At 51.6% G+C, this 16,215-nt stretch overlaps 4 protein-coding genes across 4 annotated transcripts in view; 1 reads left to right on the top strand and 3 right to left on the bottom strand.

Moving 5' to 3' along the window:
• Positions 1 to 856: 856 nt before the first annotated feature.
• Positions 857 to 4,437, bottom strand: Lrrc73 (leucine rich repeat containing 73). Its single transcript, XM_008829067.3, has 6 exons — positions 3,358 to 4,437; positions 2,567 to 2,727; positions 2,142 to 2,264; positions 1,701 to 1,801; positions 1,345 to 1,567; positions 857 to 1,197 (listed from the first exon to the last, which is right to left on the bottom strand). Exons 1-6 carry the CDS (start codon positions 3,645 to 3,647, stop codon positions 1,127 to 1,129), a joined length of 969 nt encoding a protein of 322 aa, XP_008827289.1. The 5' UTR covers positions 3,648 to 4,437; the 3' UTR covers positions 857 to 1,126.
• Positions 4,438 to 5,550: 1,113 nt separating this feature from the next.
• Yipf3 (Yip1 domain family member 3) lies at positions 5,551 to 9,702 on the bottom strand. The gene is made up of 9 exons (XM_008829068.3): positions 9,468 to 9,702; positions 8,709 to 8,906; positions 8,443 to 8,549; positions 7,205 to 7,250; positions 6,978 to 7,070; positions 6,694 to 6,825; positions 6,392 to 6,505; positions 6,129 to 6,252; positions 5,551 to 6,032 (listed from the first exon to the last, which is right to left on the bottom strand). Exons 1-9 carry the CDS (start codon positions 9,546 to 9,548, stop codon positions 5,869 to 5,871), a joined length of 1,059 nt encoding a protein of 352 aa, XP_008827290.1. The 5' UTR covers positions 9,549 to 9,702; the 3' UTR covers positions 5,551 to 5,868.
• A 68-nt stretch (positions 9,703 to 9,770) lies between these two features.
• Positions 9,771 to 15,560, top strand: Polr1c (RNA polymerase I and III subunit C). Its single transcript, XM_008829069.3, has 9 exons — positions 9,771 to 9,917; positions 10,036 to 10,107; positions 11,797 to 11,904; positions 12,121 to 12,253; positions 12,622 to 12,741; positions 12,823 to 12,975; positions 13,127 to 13,276; positions 13,380 to 13,496; positions 13,609 to 15,560. The coding sequence occupies exons 1-9, from the start codon at positions 9,849 to 9,851 to the stop codon at positions 13,725 to 13,727; spliced, it is 1,041 nt and encodes a 346-aa protein (XP_008827291.1). The 5' UTR covers positions 9,771 to 9,848; the 3' UTR covers positions 13,728 to 15,560.
• A 146-nt stretch (positions 15,561 to 15,706) lies between these two features.
• The window catches only part of Xpo5 (exportin 5), a 47,214-nt gene continuing 46,705 nt past the window's right edge, over positions 15,707 to 16,215 (bottom strand). The window contains exon 32 of the mRNA XM_008829065.2: positions 15,707 to 16,119. Within this exon, the coding sequence (XP_008827287.2) occupies positions 15,982 to 16,119 (138 nt within the window). The 3' untranslated portion in view covers positions 15,707 to 15,981. The remainder of the gene's footprint in view (positions 16,120 to 16,215) is intronic.

The raw sequence follows: 16,215 nt of genomic DNA, 5'->3' as shown, positions 1-16,215 counted from the left end.
TTCACTATGCAGCCCTGGCTGACCTGGAACTCGCTATGTAGACCAAGGCTGACCTGGAACTCATATCCTCCCACCTCTGTCTCCTGAGTATTGGGCTTAAAGGCATGTACTACCATGCCTAGTGGTATGCCTAGCTAAAACAATTTTCTTTCTTTTGAGACAGAATCTTACTGTGTAGCTCAGGCTGGGGCCTGGAACTTCCTATATAGACCAGGCTGGCATGGAACTCAAGAGATCTGCCTGCCTCTGCCTCCCAAGTGCTGGGATTAAAGGTGTGCACCACCACACTCAACATTGTTTTATTTTTATTTATGTCTATGTCTTTGGGTATGTGTATATGCATATGGGTGCCTGTGAAGCCAGATGTGTTTGAGTCTCCTTAGAGCTGGGGTTATAGGTAGTTGTGAGCTGCCTGATGTGGGTCCTGGGAACCAAACTGGAAGAGCAGTCAGTATGTGCTCTTAACTGCAGAGCCATCTCTTCAGCCCCTTCTTGTCCCTAGTCTTACGTACTCCCTCCCAGTCCTACATTTTTCCTAGTTTTGCCAGGGCCTCCCTTTTACCCCCTGGCTTTTCTTGGCCCAGGGCATGGGGAGGAGGTGCTCAGGTAACAATAGGGTCCAAGTCTCTCCACAGAAGCAGGGTCCAGTCTAGCCGAGCTCCTCACTAATTTTTATGGGGCATGTGAGCTATCTGTAACCCCAGAACCCCCAGGTCCTAGACCTAGGCTGGCCTTTTGGAGCCAGCTGAGAGAAGTGTGCCCAGTTTGGCCTGTATGGTGATATTGCCCCCTAGTGTTGATTAGTGGTAGTGCCAGTTCCTCCCCTTGGCCATCCCCCAGTGACCACAGCCACAAGCCAGGTTGTGGAGTTTATAAAATCTCTTCCGAGCCAGCGGGTTGCAGCTAGAGCTGCCAACAAATTCAAAGTTAATACCCTAGGTCCAAGTGCCCAAACCCCAAGGCTTTTAGCTAGTCACAGCTTCCAGAGCCTCCCACCACACTGCCAGGAGCTGCCAGAGCCCCAGTATACCACCACCCCACCATAGCCCCAGGGCCTTTCCCTGACATCAGGGGGAAGGTAGTGGGGACACAGACAAATAAAAACGATGCACAGCCAAGTGGAGAGTCACATCTCGGTCTCAGCCAACAGACTATCCCCTAGTCCTGATGTCATTAGCACCATCTGTGAGCTGGGATCTGTGGAAGGGCAGAAGGGTATTCAGGCTACCATTTGTTCCTTAGTGGGGATCACAAATAAGTGAGAGACATGGCCTGGTTCCCCAACCCCGAACCCTTGCCCAGAATCTTCCAGACCTAGCTCTTATCAACCCTTTGGGTTCTTACCACTGGGGCACATCCAGGAGCTGCTGCCCCTCTGGTGGGCAGCAGGCTCCCGTCCTCTCTCCCATTCCTGGGTGTCACCAGTCCCTCCTGCCACTTCCTCCTCCTCCTCCCCCTCAGAGAGGAGGTCACAGATCTGCTGCTGCAACTCTGGGCTAATGCTGTTCTCAGCCAGCACCAGGCTCCGCAAAGCTGTTGGATAATTTTCTACCATGTCCAGCAGGGTCTGTGGGAAGGAGAGGAGAAAAGGATGAACATAGTTCAGGCAATCCTCAGCTCCAACAGGTGACCCCTTGGGTATAGACTAGTCTCCACCACATCCCCTAGCTTGTCTCCAAAACATGACCGAGACTTCTCACCTGAGCTGACTGGTTTGTGAGCCCTGTGCCCTCCAAGTCTAGGACCTCTAAGGTGCGGCTTGAGGCTACAGCTACAGCCAGCATCCCTGCCACATGGTCACCTGGGGAGACAACATGCATACTCAGTCACCTGGGCTCACACAGAGACCTGTTAATCTTTGCTTTTGGTCAGGACCCTGCCCCCTGGCCAGGAGCCCCTGACGGTTGGTGGGAGAGGAGCATTGTGATTGGTGAGTGAGGAGATGAAGCAGTCAGACCCAGGGGCTCTGATTGATGCTTTAATCCACCTGTTGGTCATTAGGTGCGCCACAAAAGATGGCTCCTCTACTTGACCACTCATCTTCCCTCCCTTAGGTGGGGGTTACTATGGCAACTGGTGGTCCAAGGTTTTTGAATAGGACAGGAGGCAGTGAAAACTGAAAGGAATGGTCTTGAGCTTACCCAGGGGGTTGTAGTCCAGATTGAGGACGCGAACTTGGGAGCTGTGGGCCACAGCAATGGCAAGGCGGCTCCAGCCTTTAGGGGTGATGCCAGGGTTGGCGCTCAGTGTTAGTTCTTTCAAGCCTACGCAACAGCATGGCAAGAAACCAGGATGGGTAGAGTCAGGTCCTCCTCCAGCCCCTTTTCCCATCCTGTGTTTTGGGGTACCCCTAGTGGCTGGGAGCCACAGTGGCCCAGAGCCTCTCCTGCTTGGATCTGAGTCTCCACCCTGCTCAGTTCCCCAAGTTCTCCCTTCGGAGGAAAGGCAAAAAGCCCTCCCCCCACCTTCCCAGCACTTAGCTCTGGGCCACATCCCCTTCACTCTGCATTTAGCTTTCTTCAGAGTCACACTAGCCCATGCCCTCCCTCAGCAGAGATCTGCTCACCAGACTTGGCACCGTCTGGAGGGAGGAGGCCACAGATGAGGTTGATGGCTTCATCACCCAGCATGCAGTCGCCCAGGTCAAGTGCCACAAGGGCAGGGTGGAGAGCCAGGGCTGGGTTTAGCAAGGCCAGCCCCGCATCTGTCAGCGGGCTTCCATGTAGGCTGAAGGTTGGAAAACCAGTTTTGGCATCAACTTTATCTATTTAGAAAAGCCACCCCTCCCCCTCAGACTGGCTTCCCGGGGAAGGAAGAATGAAAATTCTAGATTTGAAGGCAAATGGATGGAAGAGGAATTGGGATTGAGAACACTGCACTGGGAGGGGTATATGGATGGTGAACTGGGGAGACAGCATAGATGCTCAAAGTCATCTGAGATCCTTCAGTGGGCAGAACTGGAAGGGCTGGGCTCTAGTCTCCATGGGAGGTGATCCTTCCTGGGAAGTGAGGAGCTTCACAATGAAGTAACTGGGGATAAGGTGGGGAGGAATGACATTCCCTGCCACGAGGGGAGGGCATCCCATCTCTAGTGGGTCTGCATGTGTAAAGTCAGGAAATGATGTGCTTGGAGGGTGTGGTGAAGGCATGGCAGAAGGATGAGATGTATGTTAAAGGTCTGGAAGGCAGGTCAGTGGGAAGACAGGTACTGGAAGGTAATGTGTCGGTTTAAAACGTGGCAGGGTGTGTGTGTGTGTGTATGTGTGTGTAGGGGTGGCAGAGGGTGTGTGTGTGTGTATGTGTGTGCGTGTGTAGGGGTGCAGTGCCCGGGACCTCCTTACGAGGGGACGCACTCACAAGAGGGACTGGATGGAGCGGTTGGTCCGAAGCGCTTCCGCCAGCTGCTTGATGCGGCTGGGGCTGGACACGACGCCTAGGTTAAGGTTGAGCTGCGCCAGGGACGTGGCCCCTGCCAGAGCCCGGCAGATGCGGCCGAAGTCGCGGTCGCAGAGACGACAGCCGCGCAGAGAGAGCAGGCGCACCGCGTTGTCGCGCAGGCCGCGGCAGATATCCCGCACCTCGGCGCCTGACAGCGGTTCCCCCGAGATCTGGATGGAGCTGGGCAGCATCGTGCCGCGGCTGGGCATCCGGGGCCCGCACCTGGGTCCTCGCCTGGGCAGAGGCTGGCTGCGCCGCGGCTGGGGGCGGGGGCGGGGCTGGGGTTGCGGCCCAGGTTGGGGTCGCGGCCGGAGTGGCGGCGGCGGCAGAGGCTGCGGTGGAGGCCGGGGCAGAGGCGGCCGCAAGGGCGGCGGCGCGGGGACGGGGGTGGACCGTGTGGTCTGTGTCTGGGCGGCGGGCCCGGGCGCGCGGTCCGGGAACAGGGCTGTAGCTGCCCCGCGCTGGTCCTCTCGCTCGCGGTTTTGGCCTCGGGGACCTAGGGGCGGCGGCGCAGGACGCACCGGGCCGACCCTCACTCGGAGGTAGCTCCCGCTTCCCTGTGGCCGGGCTGCGCCCGCCACCCCGGAACCGGGCCGCACGATTCGCGCGGACGGCCGGCGCGGGAGGCGGGCGGCAGCTTGGGCTTCAGCTCCTGCGCCCAAGCCCGGCGGCGGGTTCCTATGGCAACGGCCGCGTCACTGGCGCTCGCCCCGCCCCCCCACGAGGCCTGCGCTGGCTCCTCTCGGGACCAGGAGGCTGGAGTGCGGGACTGACCTGGGTGTGGGGCCACTTGGAAAGGGAGAGGGCTGCGGCTCGGTCCGAGGGTGGGGAGATGGAGGCACGCCCGAGAAGACGGCTGGGGTTGCTGCGGCTTTTACTCCTCCCGTGTTTCTCCATTAAAGTCTGAATCCTGAGACTCGGCGTCTACGCCAAGATTCCAGCCACTCAGTTCTGCTTGGAAGTCCTTGGCCCGTCAATCCTCGCCTCGCTCCGCCCCCATGGCCCTGTGACGCGAGGCGCGGCATGCGTGGGGATTCCAGTCCAGAAGGACTTCCCTGCCAATATGGCGGCTGCGTCACAGCGCCCTGAATCAGGGCAAGTGAACCTTGTGTACACGCAGGGGATCCCGTGCTCAGCCTTAAAAATGTCTTAATGTCGCTGAGGGTGGGGATGCCAAAATCAAGCGGTGCCAGACTGGCCCAAGCCCTGGGTGCGGCTCAGCGAGGGGTATGCACAATGGCTGGAGCACACTGTTGCTAAGAATTTTATTCTCTAAGGATGGTGTTGTGGGTTTTATTTGTGCAACATAGGGCAGAAAGGCACCCGTTCAGTCCTTATAACCAAGAAGGGGAATAGGTGACAATTTTTTTCCTTTAAAAAAAATAGGGTGCCTTTAGTCCTAGCGCTTAGGAGGCAGAGGTGTATCTCTGTGAGTTCCTGGGGCTACAGGGAGACCCTGCCTCGAAAAACAAAAAGTAGGGTTGTGCTGGATGGGGTAATGCACACCAGAGGCAGCAGCAGGTGAGATGGGAGGTCAGCCTGATTTATATGGCCAGCTGGGGCTTCAGGGAGACCCTGTCTCAAAACACCAAATAATAAATTTAAAAAACAAAATTTACGAAGTAGGGTGGTTGTGGTTTTTAGAAACACCTGGAAGACAGAGAAAACAAGGGAGCTAGCCTCAGTGAAAGCAGGGCAGAGCCATGTTTGACTGCAAATGTGAGCTCTTTAGGGACATTAGTCACAGTGGCCCAGGCACAGGAGGTTCTTGTAATGAAGTGGGGGATAGCATTTAGTTTTTGTTAGGCTGTCAATGCTCCACTGCTTCTTAAAAGCACAGCTGAGCTCAGACTTAAGCCTGGTGTACATACACATGATTACAGCTCTTGTACTTAAGGCCTGCCCCCTGCTCTGTGAGTCAAGTTGCCCTAGCTCTCAGGGGCAGGGGCCATAAACAGCTGATGCCTTCTATGGGGTCTGCCCGTTGTACCTTCAACCTGCCTAGCTGAGTGCGGGTACAGAGAACATGTGACCTTACCACTGCTGACAGAACAAAAACCTGTACAGAAAGTAGGGTGACTGGGACAACGGCTGCAACAGCAGCTGAAGTTCCACACTGCAATCAATATTTTAATTATCAAGGCTATATTTAGCAAGACAACAGGAGAAAGAGAAAGGAGTAGGTGGTGAGGGGCCTCAGCGGAGCTGATCCACTTTCTGCACTTGGCCAAAGAGCCTTGCAGTCCTGGCCAGGAGTTCCTGGCCATATACCCTCAAGAAGCAAGGACAGGTGTCAAGGAAGTGCTTAGGCAGCATCACTCAGTGGCAGCTGCAGACCTCATCGAAGAGACAAGTCATCAGTACTGTCCTTTAATCTTCCTCTGCTCCACAGCTGGGGGAGACAGGGCTGGCCAAGGGTTTCAGGCCAGGTCAGTGTGACTTCAGGGTCACTGAAAGTGCCTTGGCTGTGGCATTGAGCACAGTGGTGGGAAGCCTGGCAGCAGGGAGCACGGCAGCAGGGAGAGCAGCAGGGATATCCCTGGGAACTCGCTGCATGGGTGGGATGTTGGGGCCCTCTAGGGTGTCCAGGATCCCTGAAAGGAGGAAGGACGGTGAGTGGGAGCTAAATGTGCAGACCCCCAGATCAGTTCATCCACCTCCTCCATCGTGCAGGCCCTCCTGCCACTTACCCTCTACCACCTTGTGGTAGGCAAAATGCAGATAAAGCAGGAAGAGCATATGCAGGGAAGCCAGTGTGCCACAAAGGAGCAGCCTCTGGGTGGGGCCCACAGTCCTTGACACCAATACTGCCACCTAGGATCACAGGAATACAGCTCAGTGGGCCTAATTTCAAAGTGAGGGATGGAGAAGATACCCCTAGCCCATGGCAGAACTGTCAGTGGATCCTTCTAGAGCTCTCTGTAGGCTGGACAGCAAAACCTGTTCAGCTTACCATGCGCAGGGTGGAGAGCCCACCCACCAGCAGCCAGAAGAGGTAGAAGAGGGCATGGAGGTGGATGTTATAGGTGATGAACAGGACAATGCAGTGTCCAAAGAGGCCATAGCCCTGGGGAGAAAGGAGAGGAAGATCACTCAGGCTGGGCTGGCCCTTGGTCCCAGTGGGCCATGGGAAATCAATGGGTCTTTTGGCCTGCTCCTCCCAGTCCAGTCCCACAGACCCCAGGACAGAAGCAAGTAAAGCCTTGCTACTCTTTATAAGATGACCCTTGTCCACCTCCAGGCTGGGCTCCTTACCAGCAGTGCCAGCATCTGGAGCATGGTGATCTGGGCATTGCACAGGTAGGCGAGGAAGTAGATGAAGGAGGAGACACCCAGCCAATACCCGAAGCAGGTGCCAATGGCTGTGCCCATCAGGGTACCCTCCCGCTGTGGGGTGAAGGTTCTACTTAGTGCTGAGATACATCTGATCTCAGCCTCACTCAGGGCCTTCTGCAGTGGCTCCTGCTACTCCACGATGTCCTTAGGCAGCTTTTAAGCACCTCCCCCCGCCCCCACCCCCAGTCGTCTGAACTGCTTACAATAATGGTGTCAGATGTTTTCATCCCATGGAGAAGGATGGCAACCAACGTGAAGACCAGCATGAGGGGTCCATAGAGCTCACCTGCGATTTTCTGTCAACACAGCAACCATCAAGCTGGAGGCTACAATGCCTCTTCTCTTTACACTTTCTCAGGCTAGGCCTGGCAGCCCCACCCTCTACCCCGGGGCCTCCCCCTGCTTTGTAGACATGCTGTTCCCTATTCACCTGGGGGAAGTTGACCATCTTGATAGGGATCATGGATTCCAGGAGCCTGGGAGGAGAGGAAAGATGAGAGCAGAGGCAGTGCTAACTGCAGCTCTGGAGGACAGGGTCTGGATCTTACTCATGTCTCTACTGCCAGGGAATGGGGCTGGCCCAGAGGACATGCTGGATGACTGGGGAAGGGGGAGTACAGACAGACACTGAGGAAGGCCAACCCTCTGAAACAGCTGATTGGAGCAGCAGCTACTTGGAGAGACTGGAGAGATCAGTGGACTTGCACCCCTACTGAAAAAAAAAAAAAACCTCACCAGAGGGGACTTGGAATTCAGAAGCCCTGGGAAAGATGTCACTACTGAGGGGAACAGTGTGCTTCCTGCCTCTTCCTGCTTAACATTCCCCTAGGAACTGAACATTTTTTTGAAAAAGACACTTTAAGTGGTATAAAGATTCCATACAGAAGGAATAAAAATGTATTCCTTTCTCCCCTCTCTTTTGACTACTATGTAACACCACTTTAGGTTATTGTTATTTTTAGTTAGGTTATCTTGTATTATTATTTAAACCTAGATATTACTTCTTCTGGGATGCCTTCCCTGTGGTACCCAGCAGCCTGCCCAGACTCTTCATCTCTCCTATGTGTCCCATCATAGCACAGGAGTTCAGACACCATCAGGATAGTGCTCTGAATGGAGCAAACTCTGATAGAGCAATAGCTTTAATACTTGCTCAGTGGCCCTGGGTTATAGCACTGGTTCAAGGATGAACAAAGAACCAAGTCCAAGATTAACCCAAATTCTTGAAAAGTCATTTAACAACTATACCTTGGAATTCTGGTTTATAGACTGTTCTGGTACCAGGAAAGATAAAGAAGGCAAAAGCTTGCTTTTGAGGAGCTGTTGGTTTTTGGGGAGACAGCTCCAAGAATAAGAATGTACTCCATTCTCAAGTGACACTAGGCAGAGGATAATAAAGTGCTATAGAAGCCCCAGGGAGAACCAATTGGGGGTGGGTTGAAGAATAACAAGTGCTGTTTGAGCTAGGACTGGAAGGAAAGCAAGGAGTCACTAGATGGATGAGGACAAAGGCAGTGTGCTTTCCTTAGATTGCATTCAGTGATAGGTGTGGTGATAGGGTGATGTGGTTACAATGAGGGGTAGCCAACCAGAGCTCAGGGTTTGGCCTCTGCTTGTAGTGTGGATGAGGGATTAAGTGTGAGGAGGGAGCTTTCTAAGGATCCTCACCTGCTTCGAACCTGTGCAGGCTCCACATCAAAGTAAGGTCTCAGGATGTCAATGTTGGCGTACAAGCTGAAAGCCCTGGAAGCTTGTCTCTTCCCTGCCTGCCACATCTGAAGGGAGATGAGCAAATCAAACTCCTGATCTAGACTGTTGCCTACTTTTGCTGAATTTCTGTGTGGTTCTAACTGGAAAATGCAATGCAAACTAACTTGAACACGGCACTTTTGAAGGTCCATTTTTCCATCTACCAGAAATTCAGTCTTGCTTACCTGATCAGCCACCTGTCGGCTCAGCTGTCCTTTAAAGCCCTTCATGCCTAGGAACTCCCCATCCTCTTCATCTGCAGCAGCTGCATCAGCATCTACTTCTTCCTCACGCAGCCGCTGATGTAGCTCACCCATATCCTCGAAGCTGGAGCCTGATGTATCATCCATGTTCTCCATGTCAATCACAGCGGAGCCCCCACCCTGTGAAGACAATGGCTTCTAGGGTGAGGGTGCTTTCTGCTGCACCCTTTAGTGCTCTGCTCATCTTGGGGTTTGAGGCTCTTCGACAGCTAAGGATATAGTTTGGAATCACTACACATACACCATGTCCCTTCCCTTCACTGCTCGCAGACCTCTCAGTCTCCACACTTTCCTGGTCCAAGAAACGTATTACTTACCCGCAGTTCGTGTTATTTTCCTACTTTCCCTCTCAAAGCCTCAGAGCTGCAAAAGGGCCCGTTTGTCTTTCCCAATCCTCAAGACTACACACAGGATGGTTCTGGCGAGCAATAATGAATCCTGTCCCCCAGCGCCACGCTCTGACACAGACTTACCTCCTAACTCATCCGCAAAGCAACAGCACTTTACCTTAAAGCCTCGGGCAGGCCCGGAGACCTAGGCCAGGCGGGTCGGCACTATTCTGACTTTCTCATGGAAGACCCAAAGGAGACAAAAGATGCTGCTAACCGAGCGGCCTTCCAGGCCCCGAGGGTGAATCTCTGGCCCTGGACGGCTTGGCAGCCGGAGCTTTGGGGCCATTACCTGGATGTTTTCTTCGAAGCCTCCCCATTCCGGGCCAGCTCCGTTTCGGGCGCCGCCACCTGGCGCCGCCGTGGTCGCCATGTCCCTCGAGGGCTCCCGTCACTAAAGCGCGCGCTGGCCTCGTGCTCGTGCGGACAGTGGGCGAGACGTGGGCCCGAGCGAAGGAAACGTCCAAGGAATTGAGAACGAGTAGTAGTAGGCAGAACGCAAAAAAGAGAAATCCGGTTGTTTGGCCCAAATTGACTTCCGGAAGCAGGGGACGGAGGCAGGGCAAAATATCGCGACATTAGACGGCAGGGGCGGAGCGTAGTCGCGGAGGCGGAAGAAGGCTCTAGTACGCATGCGCAGGCCGGCGGCTTTCGTCCCGCGGACTCCTGGAAGATGGCTGCGGCCCAGGCGGTGGAGGAAATGCGGAGTCGCGTGGTTTTGGGGGAGTTCGGGGTTCGCAACGTAAGCTGTGTGGCTCGAGCTCGGAGGAACTGGAGCGAGGCAGGGAGGAGGTGAGGATGGACTGGGGACCGGCTTGGCCTCTTGGCCCCTTCGTGGACAGATTTCCTGTTTGCTCTAGGTCCACACCACTGACTTTCCCGGTAACTATTCGGGTTATGATGATGCCTGGGACCAGGACCGCTTCGAGAAGGTGCGTGTGGGGGCTGGAGCAGTCTGCCTCAGGCTGCTTAGGGGTTGGGGGTGTTACTGCGTTCATGAAACCCATGTGCTAGGAGCCTCGTTCCTGCCCCCTGAATAAGAAATTCTCTTTGGGGTAATAGAGCATGTAAACAAATGATTCCAGTAGAATGTGAAAGCAGTGGATAGTGATGAGGACCGCAGGGATGGGGTAGAGGCATCGCTTAATCCAGCCCGTGAAGGGACGTAGTTAGTGGTCAGTGAAGGTGACGTTGTAGTTGAGCCTTGAATAAAAGTTGAACAGTGAAGGGTGAGGAGGGACTAACTGGAGTTTCATGACAAAAGCTTTTGTCCGGTCTGAGTATGTCCTAGTAGCTCTTTAACCGCCCGATGTTGGCGGCCTGAGCGGTACAGAGGTTGGAGTGTATCTTAGGCTCTGCAGGTGACAGCTTTTGAACAGAAGTCTTAAGTTGAGCAGAGTTTAACAGGGTTCTTAAGTTGGCCGGATCAGATTTCGTAAAATTGATAGCTGGGTGGGGGGAGGCAATTACATTTATATCAGTCACCTCACCCCAGTGGATCAGCTCAGTTGTACTGCATATGGGACCTGAAATTGTGGGCATGAGTTAAGTCTGTGGTAGCAGCAATAGCACAAACAGGATGAGGTGACTGATAAATGTGATTGCTTTGGTAAGGGTTGGGTATGTGAAAAAGAACCTTCTGGCTTGGGAACTGTTTTGATGGATGGTTGTGTCATTTGATAGAAAAACGGAATGATGGTGCACTCCCAATTCATGGTACATGAGATGTGTACCAGTCAGTAGATGTTTGAAGTGAGACAGGCCAGGCGTGGTAGTGCATGCCTTTAAACCCAGCACTCTGAAGGCAGAGATAGAATCTCTGAATTCAAGGCCAGCCTGGGAGTCCAGGCTATCTAGGGGCTGCTGGGAGACCCTGTCTCAAAAAAAGGGAGACAGAGTTGTGGGAATTAGTTGCTTTTAAATCAGGAGTCTGGTTCAGGTCACCTGGAGCAAAGTAACATATATGGGGTGCGTGAAAAAGAGAATTTAAAAGGTATCATCAAAGAGAACAAGATTAAGATGAAGGGGATCAAATTTGAAAGAGGGATACTTACATTTGCAAGTATCGGCTTAAGTAGTATGGAAATTTGTTTTTTTTTTTAAAACCAGGCTGGACTCAAACTCAGATCCACCTGCCTTTGCCTTGGGTGGGCTGGGATTAAAAGTGCATGTCCAGTGAAATTTCTGTTCTTTAAGTAGATTACCTTTTGCTGGTTGTTTGTCTGGAAACCATATTGTCTAGGGTTCATCATTTCAAGATAAAACAGGAGGGAGGCTTAAGAAACTCAAGAAAGGGGGCTAGAGAAATGGCCTTTCGGCTCCCAGCATCCGTATCAGTGGCTTGAACTACCTCTAACTGCAGTCCCAAGGGATCTGACACTCTCTTCTGGCCTATATACACATGCAGTACTTACATACACTCTGGCACACATATACATTAAATAGATCTTTTAAAAACCCCTCAAAGATCAGATTACAAAACACCTAATAGGAGTCACTGGGTAGAGGGAGGTGTTTAGATGAGAGATGGTATAAATACAATGAAGGCAGTAGTCAGGGTATGAGCAATTGTAGAGGCATGGATTATACAAAGCAGGCTTCGTTTTTTTCTGTCCCTCTAGAATTTCCGTGTGGATGTGGTACATATGGATGAAAACTCTTTGGAGTTCGACATGGTGGGAATTGATGCAGCCATTGCCAATGCTTTTCGAAGAATTTTGCTAGCTGAGGTATAGTAAGGGAAACTAATACCATCACTTACAGAATTGTCTCCAAAAGCTTTCTGTCCCCATCAGGTGTGGTGGCTCATACCTGTAATACACTCGGGAGGCCAGTCTGAAACTCAAAAATTTGAAAGACAAAATGAGTTGTCCCTCTTATTTTTCCCACATTGGGAGAAAGGTGGAGAGTCAGTTTTGCAGGTAGATGATTGTTTCCTTGGGCAGGTGCCAACGATGGCTGTGGAAAAGGTTCTAGTGTACAGCAACACATCCATCGTCCAGGACGAGATTCTTGCTCACCGCCTGGGGCTCATTCCCATTCTTGCTGATCCTCGTCTTTTTGAATATCGGAACCAAGGTGAGAGGCAGAGAATAAAATTCTGAGTTAAGTGGAAGAACTGTGTTCTGAAATGTACTCTGCAATTAGAATGCCTGGGCTCAGATCCTCGGTTTTCTACTGCATAACCTTGTCAGTTGCTCATCTTGATTTTGTCTGGGAGAACACTCACACCTGCCTTGAGCTGTGTCATTGTAGAAGCTCTCAGCATGGTGCCTGCACTCAGGTGCTTGCTTTGGAAAATTGTACCTGCATATGCATGTGTAGTCAGAACAGCTTTGTAGAGTTGCTGCTCCTTGAACATGGGTCTCCAGGCTTGTGCAGCAAGTACTTCTACCCTGAGCCAGCCCCCGTTTATTCTTTTAAGAGCTGTTTCTCTACTTGTGCAGATGATGAAGAAGGAACAGAGATAGATACACTACAGTTTCGTTTGCAAGTCAGGTGTACCCGGAACCCCCATGCTGATAAAGATTCCTCTGACCCCAATGAACTCTACATAAACCACAAAGGTGAGTAATGGTGACAAAGAGGACCCATGGGCTAAGATGCTGGCTTTAGGGTCTGGGATTTTCTGACATGTTTCCCTCTAGTATATACCAGGCACATGGCATGGGTCCCCTTGGGAAACCAGGCTGATGTCTTCCCGGAGGGCACTATTCGCCCGGTGCATGATGATATCCTCATTGCTCAGCTTCGGCCTGGCCAGGAGATTGACCTGATCATGCACTGCGTCAAGGGCATTGGTGAGAATCCAGCGGGCCTGCCTGGGGGCGGGGGCAGTCTACTGCAGTAGCGCACAATGTGACTAAGGAACTCACCTGAGATGCTCAACAGGCAGAAAGCCAATATTCTTGTTGCCAGTGGCTTAGGAGAATGACAAAGGGTTTCTCACAGGCAAAGATCATGCCAAGTTTTCGCCGGTGGCAACAGCCAGCTATAGGCTCCTGCCAGACATCACCTTGCTTGAGCCTGTGGAAGGCGAGGCTGCTGAGGAACTGAGCCAGTGCTTCTCACCTGGTGTTATTGAGGTTCAGGAAGTACAAGGTATGATATTTGGAGTGCTGTTTTAAGTATTTCTTTGAAAATGGTAGAAAATGGAAGTTCTTAGACTCCGCATAGGCAATGTGTGACATGGTTGTTTCCTTAGGTAAAAAGGTGGCCAGAGTGGCAAATCCACGGCTAGATACCTTCAGCAGGGAGATCTTCCGGCACGAGAAGCTGAAGAAGGCAGTGCAGCTCGCCCGTGTTCGGGATCATTATATCTGTGAGTAGCAGTGGTGACTCTTTGCTTTAGTTTCCCTTCAGAACCCAGGGAGAGGATTTAGAGCTGGCCTGTATTGTGAGGGTAAGTCCTGCCTGGGCTTTTTGGTCTCTAGTTTCTGTGGAGTCAACTGGAGTATTGCCACCAGATGTGCTGGTGAGTGAAGCTATCAAAGTGCTGATGGGGAAGTGCCGGCGCTTCTTAGACGAACTGGATGCAGTTCAGATGGACTGAGTATGCAGCTTGGCTGTTCCTGGGTTATGACCTGCCCTCACGGCACTACTGTGGCCAGTGTGACTACAGGTCCAATTCCAGCTTTATTTTCAGTCAATACATTTTATTAAATGTGCCACAGAGTAAAACTTAATGCCTTTGTAAGGCCCTTGATGTAAATAAATTCATGTTTCAGAAAAAATGTTTTCAGGCTGTTACTTATATTTTGGTCTAAAAACATGGCGCCTCATTCTAAGAGCAGGTCTAAGAATGGAAGATGTCAAGCTGGGCCTGATGGCACACATCTTTAACCCCCACACTCAAGAGGCAGAGGCAGGTGGATCTCTGAGAGATCACACAGTAAGTTCCAGGCCCCCTGGGATCACAGGGAGACCCTGTCTCAGAAAAAAAAAACAAAACCAACTACATCCATAACAAAAAATGGAAGACATCATTGTGGGTTGAGACTTTGTCCTAAAAGCCTTCCATCAAAGGCCACACTGAGGTGTAGTCAGTGTGTCATTACCATAGGCTTCCAGGGATGCTCCTGATGGAGGCTTGTTCTGACAGTCTGAGCCAGTTTGCTACAGACAGCTCCAGAGAATAGCAATTCCTTTTGGACAGACTATTAGGGCCAAGTGCCCTATAGGGAAACACTTTGAATAATATAGGCTACTTAGTTTAGGTGGCCAGGGATAGAAATCTCTTCTGACAGCAAGCCCATAAACATTCCTATTTGGTCCCTCTGAAGTAACCTTCAAGTATGTCATTGGTTGGAAAAAGGAAGATAGGGCCCTTTCTGTACGAAACAGATTTTACTGACATGCAAGTTGTACTTTAGAATTAGCATTTCTACAAAAGGTTCTATAAACAATAGAAAATTTCTAGCATGAAGTCATAGGATGTTAAAAATATTACAACATAATAAATATAACTATGTCCTCCACAGCCCCAACCAGACAGGGAGTAGGCAGCTTAACAGGTTCGGAGGGAAATACTGAGATCACCTTCATAATCTATAGAATCCCAAGCACCACACAGGAAGAGGGGGCAGTCTTGTGCAGCAGGCAGCAACTCCCAAGTCCATTTCCCAGGCTTGGACTCCTCCCAACCTTTCTGTGTGCACCTGTGGTGTGCTATTCTGCCCCACTGCCACCTTGCTCAGGGCTGGACGGAGAGAGAGCCTGTCAGAGCACATGGACACACACTGGTTTCTAGATAGATCAAACCTGCCTTTCATAACCTCAGCTAGATCCTGCACCCATCTCCCTCTGTTTTCTGTCTCTTCCAGGACCAAGGATGGGAGACACAGTATAGGCTGTGATAGGAAATCTTAATTTCTTTTTTGTTTTAGAAATGACTTTTGAGAAAAAGTCATCAGGGACCTAAAAGACCATGAGACTTTTAAAGGCACCTGCTCAGCTAATCCTAGAAGGGTCAGTGGCTTTGTAGTTTGTCACATGTGAGCCTAGTTGATCTGGATTATTCTTGTATGACACTTGGTATCATGTGACAGAGTAGGGCACTGAGGCTATTATGCCTGAGTAGACCCTGATGGGCTGGAGAAACCCAAGAGTCACTCATGGAAGGGCAAGATGTGCGTTCTAAGGGACACAATGTTGGTTGGCTCTAAACTACCTAGCCCTCATTCCTGGAGGTATTACACTGGATACTGTGCCCAGACTCCAGAAATGGCCTGTACTGTGGATCCCATTGGGTGACCAAATTCTTACTCAAGACAAAGATGAGAGAACTGGCCAAGTTGAGTTCAGCATGTAGCACCTAGGCCAGACATGCCTCTGGGAGTGGAGAGGGTTCCTGTCAGCCCAGCAGCAAGGGGTTCAATGGGACTCTTGTGGTCCAGGAAAAACTGGCACAAGTTGAGGGCTGAGCCCTTGTGGTTGGCCACTTGTGGTATTGGGCACAGCACCCCTAGTTCTCATCTGCACATGGAGCTGTGTGGGGACAGGATGGCTTGGGGAAGGGCTGTTCTGCTCTGGCTTTTCTTGGAAAAGCCGGACCTCCAAGTAGAATGCGAGCTACTTGGGGCATCTCTGTGGAATGGTGTGAGCCCTAACTCCCTTTTCTCAATACTTTAGTAGAATTACCTGAGGGCCCTATATAGGGCCCACTCTTCTCCAGCTTGACCTGGATCTGTCTCCAGGCTGACCATGGTGGAAAGTGAGGTGGCAGTGCAAGAAGGGCCTAGAGATTAGCTATGGAGGGGGAGAAGAGATGACAACAAAGGCTGAAGAAGGGTGCCCAACAGCTTGATTCAGGGTTCAAAGATGGTGGCCAGTCCACCCCCTTCACTGTCCAGCACTTCTGTCTCCAGCATTGGCTTTGCTTTTTTGAAAAGTGAGGGAAGATTCTTAATGTGAACTTCTTTTCGGAACTGCTCTCCCAAGGGTTTCTGTGGAAAACAAGCAAGAAAGAACTGATGCTGGGCCCAGGTAGTAAGAAAGAGACCATCTCGTCATTACATAAGTCAATGACTAGTTGGTTTCTG

This window comes from Nannospalax galili, unplaced genomic scaffold (assembly GCF_000622305.1).
Source record: "Nannospalax galili isolate Female #2095 unplaced genomic scaffold, S.galili_v1.0 scaffold653, whole genome shotgun sequence".
NCBI classification, from domain to species: domain Eukaryota; kingdom Metazoa; phylum Chordata; class Mammalia; order Rodentia; family Spalacidae; genus Nannospalax; species Nannospalax galili.
Note: the sequence above shows the minus strand (reverse complement) of the source record. Positions and strands in the feature narration are given on the sequence as shown.

What these genes read in the sequence shown, in the direction of transcription:
- Lrrc73 (XM_008829067.3), bottom strand. Translation starts at nt 3,647, where the DNA reads ATGCCCAGCCGCGGCACGATGCTGCCCAGCTCCATCCAGATCTCGGGG. An exon ending in TCTGGACTACAACCCCCTGG is followed by an intron (nt 1,802 to 2,141) that starts GTAAGCTCAAGA and finishes TTGTCTCCCCAG; the next exon opens with GTGACCATGTGGCAGGGATG. An exon ending in CTCCTGGATGTGCCCCAGTG is followed by an intron (nt 1,198 to 1,344) that starts GTAAGAACCCAA and finishes GCCCTTCCACAG; the next exon opens with ATCCCAGCTCACAGATGGTG.
- Yipf3 (XM_008829068.3), bottom strand. Translation starts at nt 9,548, where the DNA reads ATGGCGACCACGGCGGCGCCAGGTGGCGGCGCCCGAAACGGAGCTGGC. An exon ending in GCTTCGAAGAAAACATCCAG is followed by an intron (nt 8,907 to 9,467) that starts GTAATGGCCCCA and finishes TTGTCTTCACAG; the next exon opens with GGTGGGGGCTCCGCTGTGAT. An exon ending in AAACATCTGACACCATTATT is followed by an intron (nt 6,826 to 6,977) that starts GTAAGCAGTTCA and finishes TTCACCCCACAG; the next exon opens with CGGGAGGGTACCCTGATGGG.
- Polr1c (XM_008829069.3), top strand. Translation starts at nt 9,849, where the DNA reads ATGGCTGCGGCCCAGGCGGTGGAGGAAATGCGGAGTCGCGTGGTTTTG. An exon ending in ACCAGGACCGCTTCGAGAAG is followed by an intron (nt 10,108 to 11,796) that starts GTGCGTGTGGGG and finishes CTGTCCCTCTAG; the next exon opens with AATTTCCGTGTGGATGTGGT. An exon ending in ACTCTACATAAACCACAAAG is followed by an intron (nt 12,742 to 12,822) that starts GTGAGTAATGGT and finishes GTTTCCCTCTAG; the next exon opens with TATATACCAGGCACATGGCA.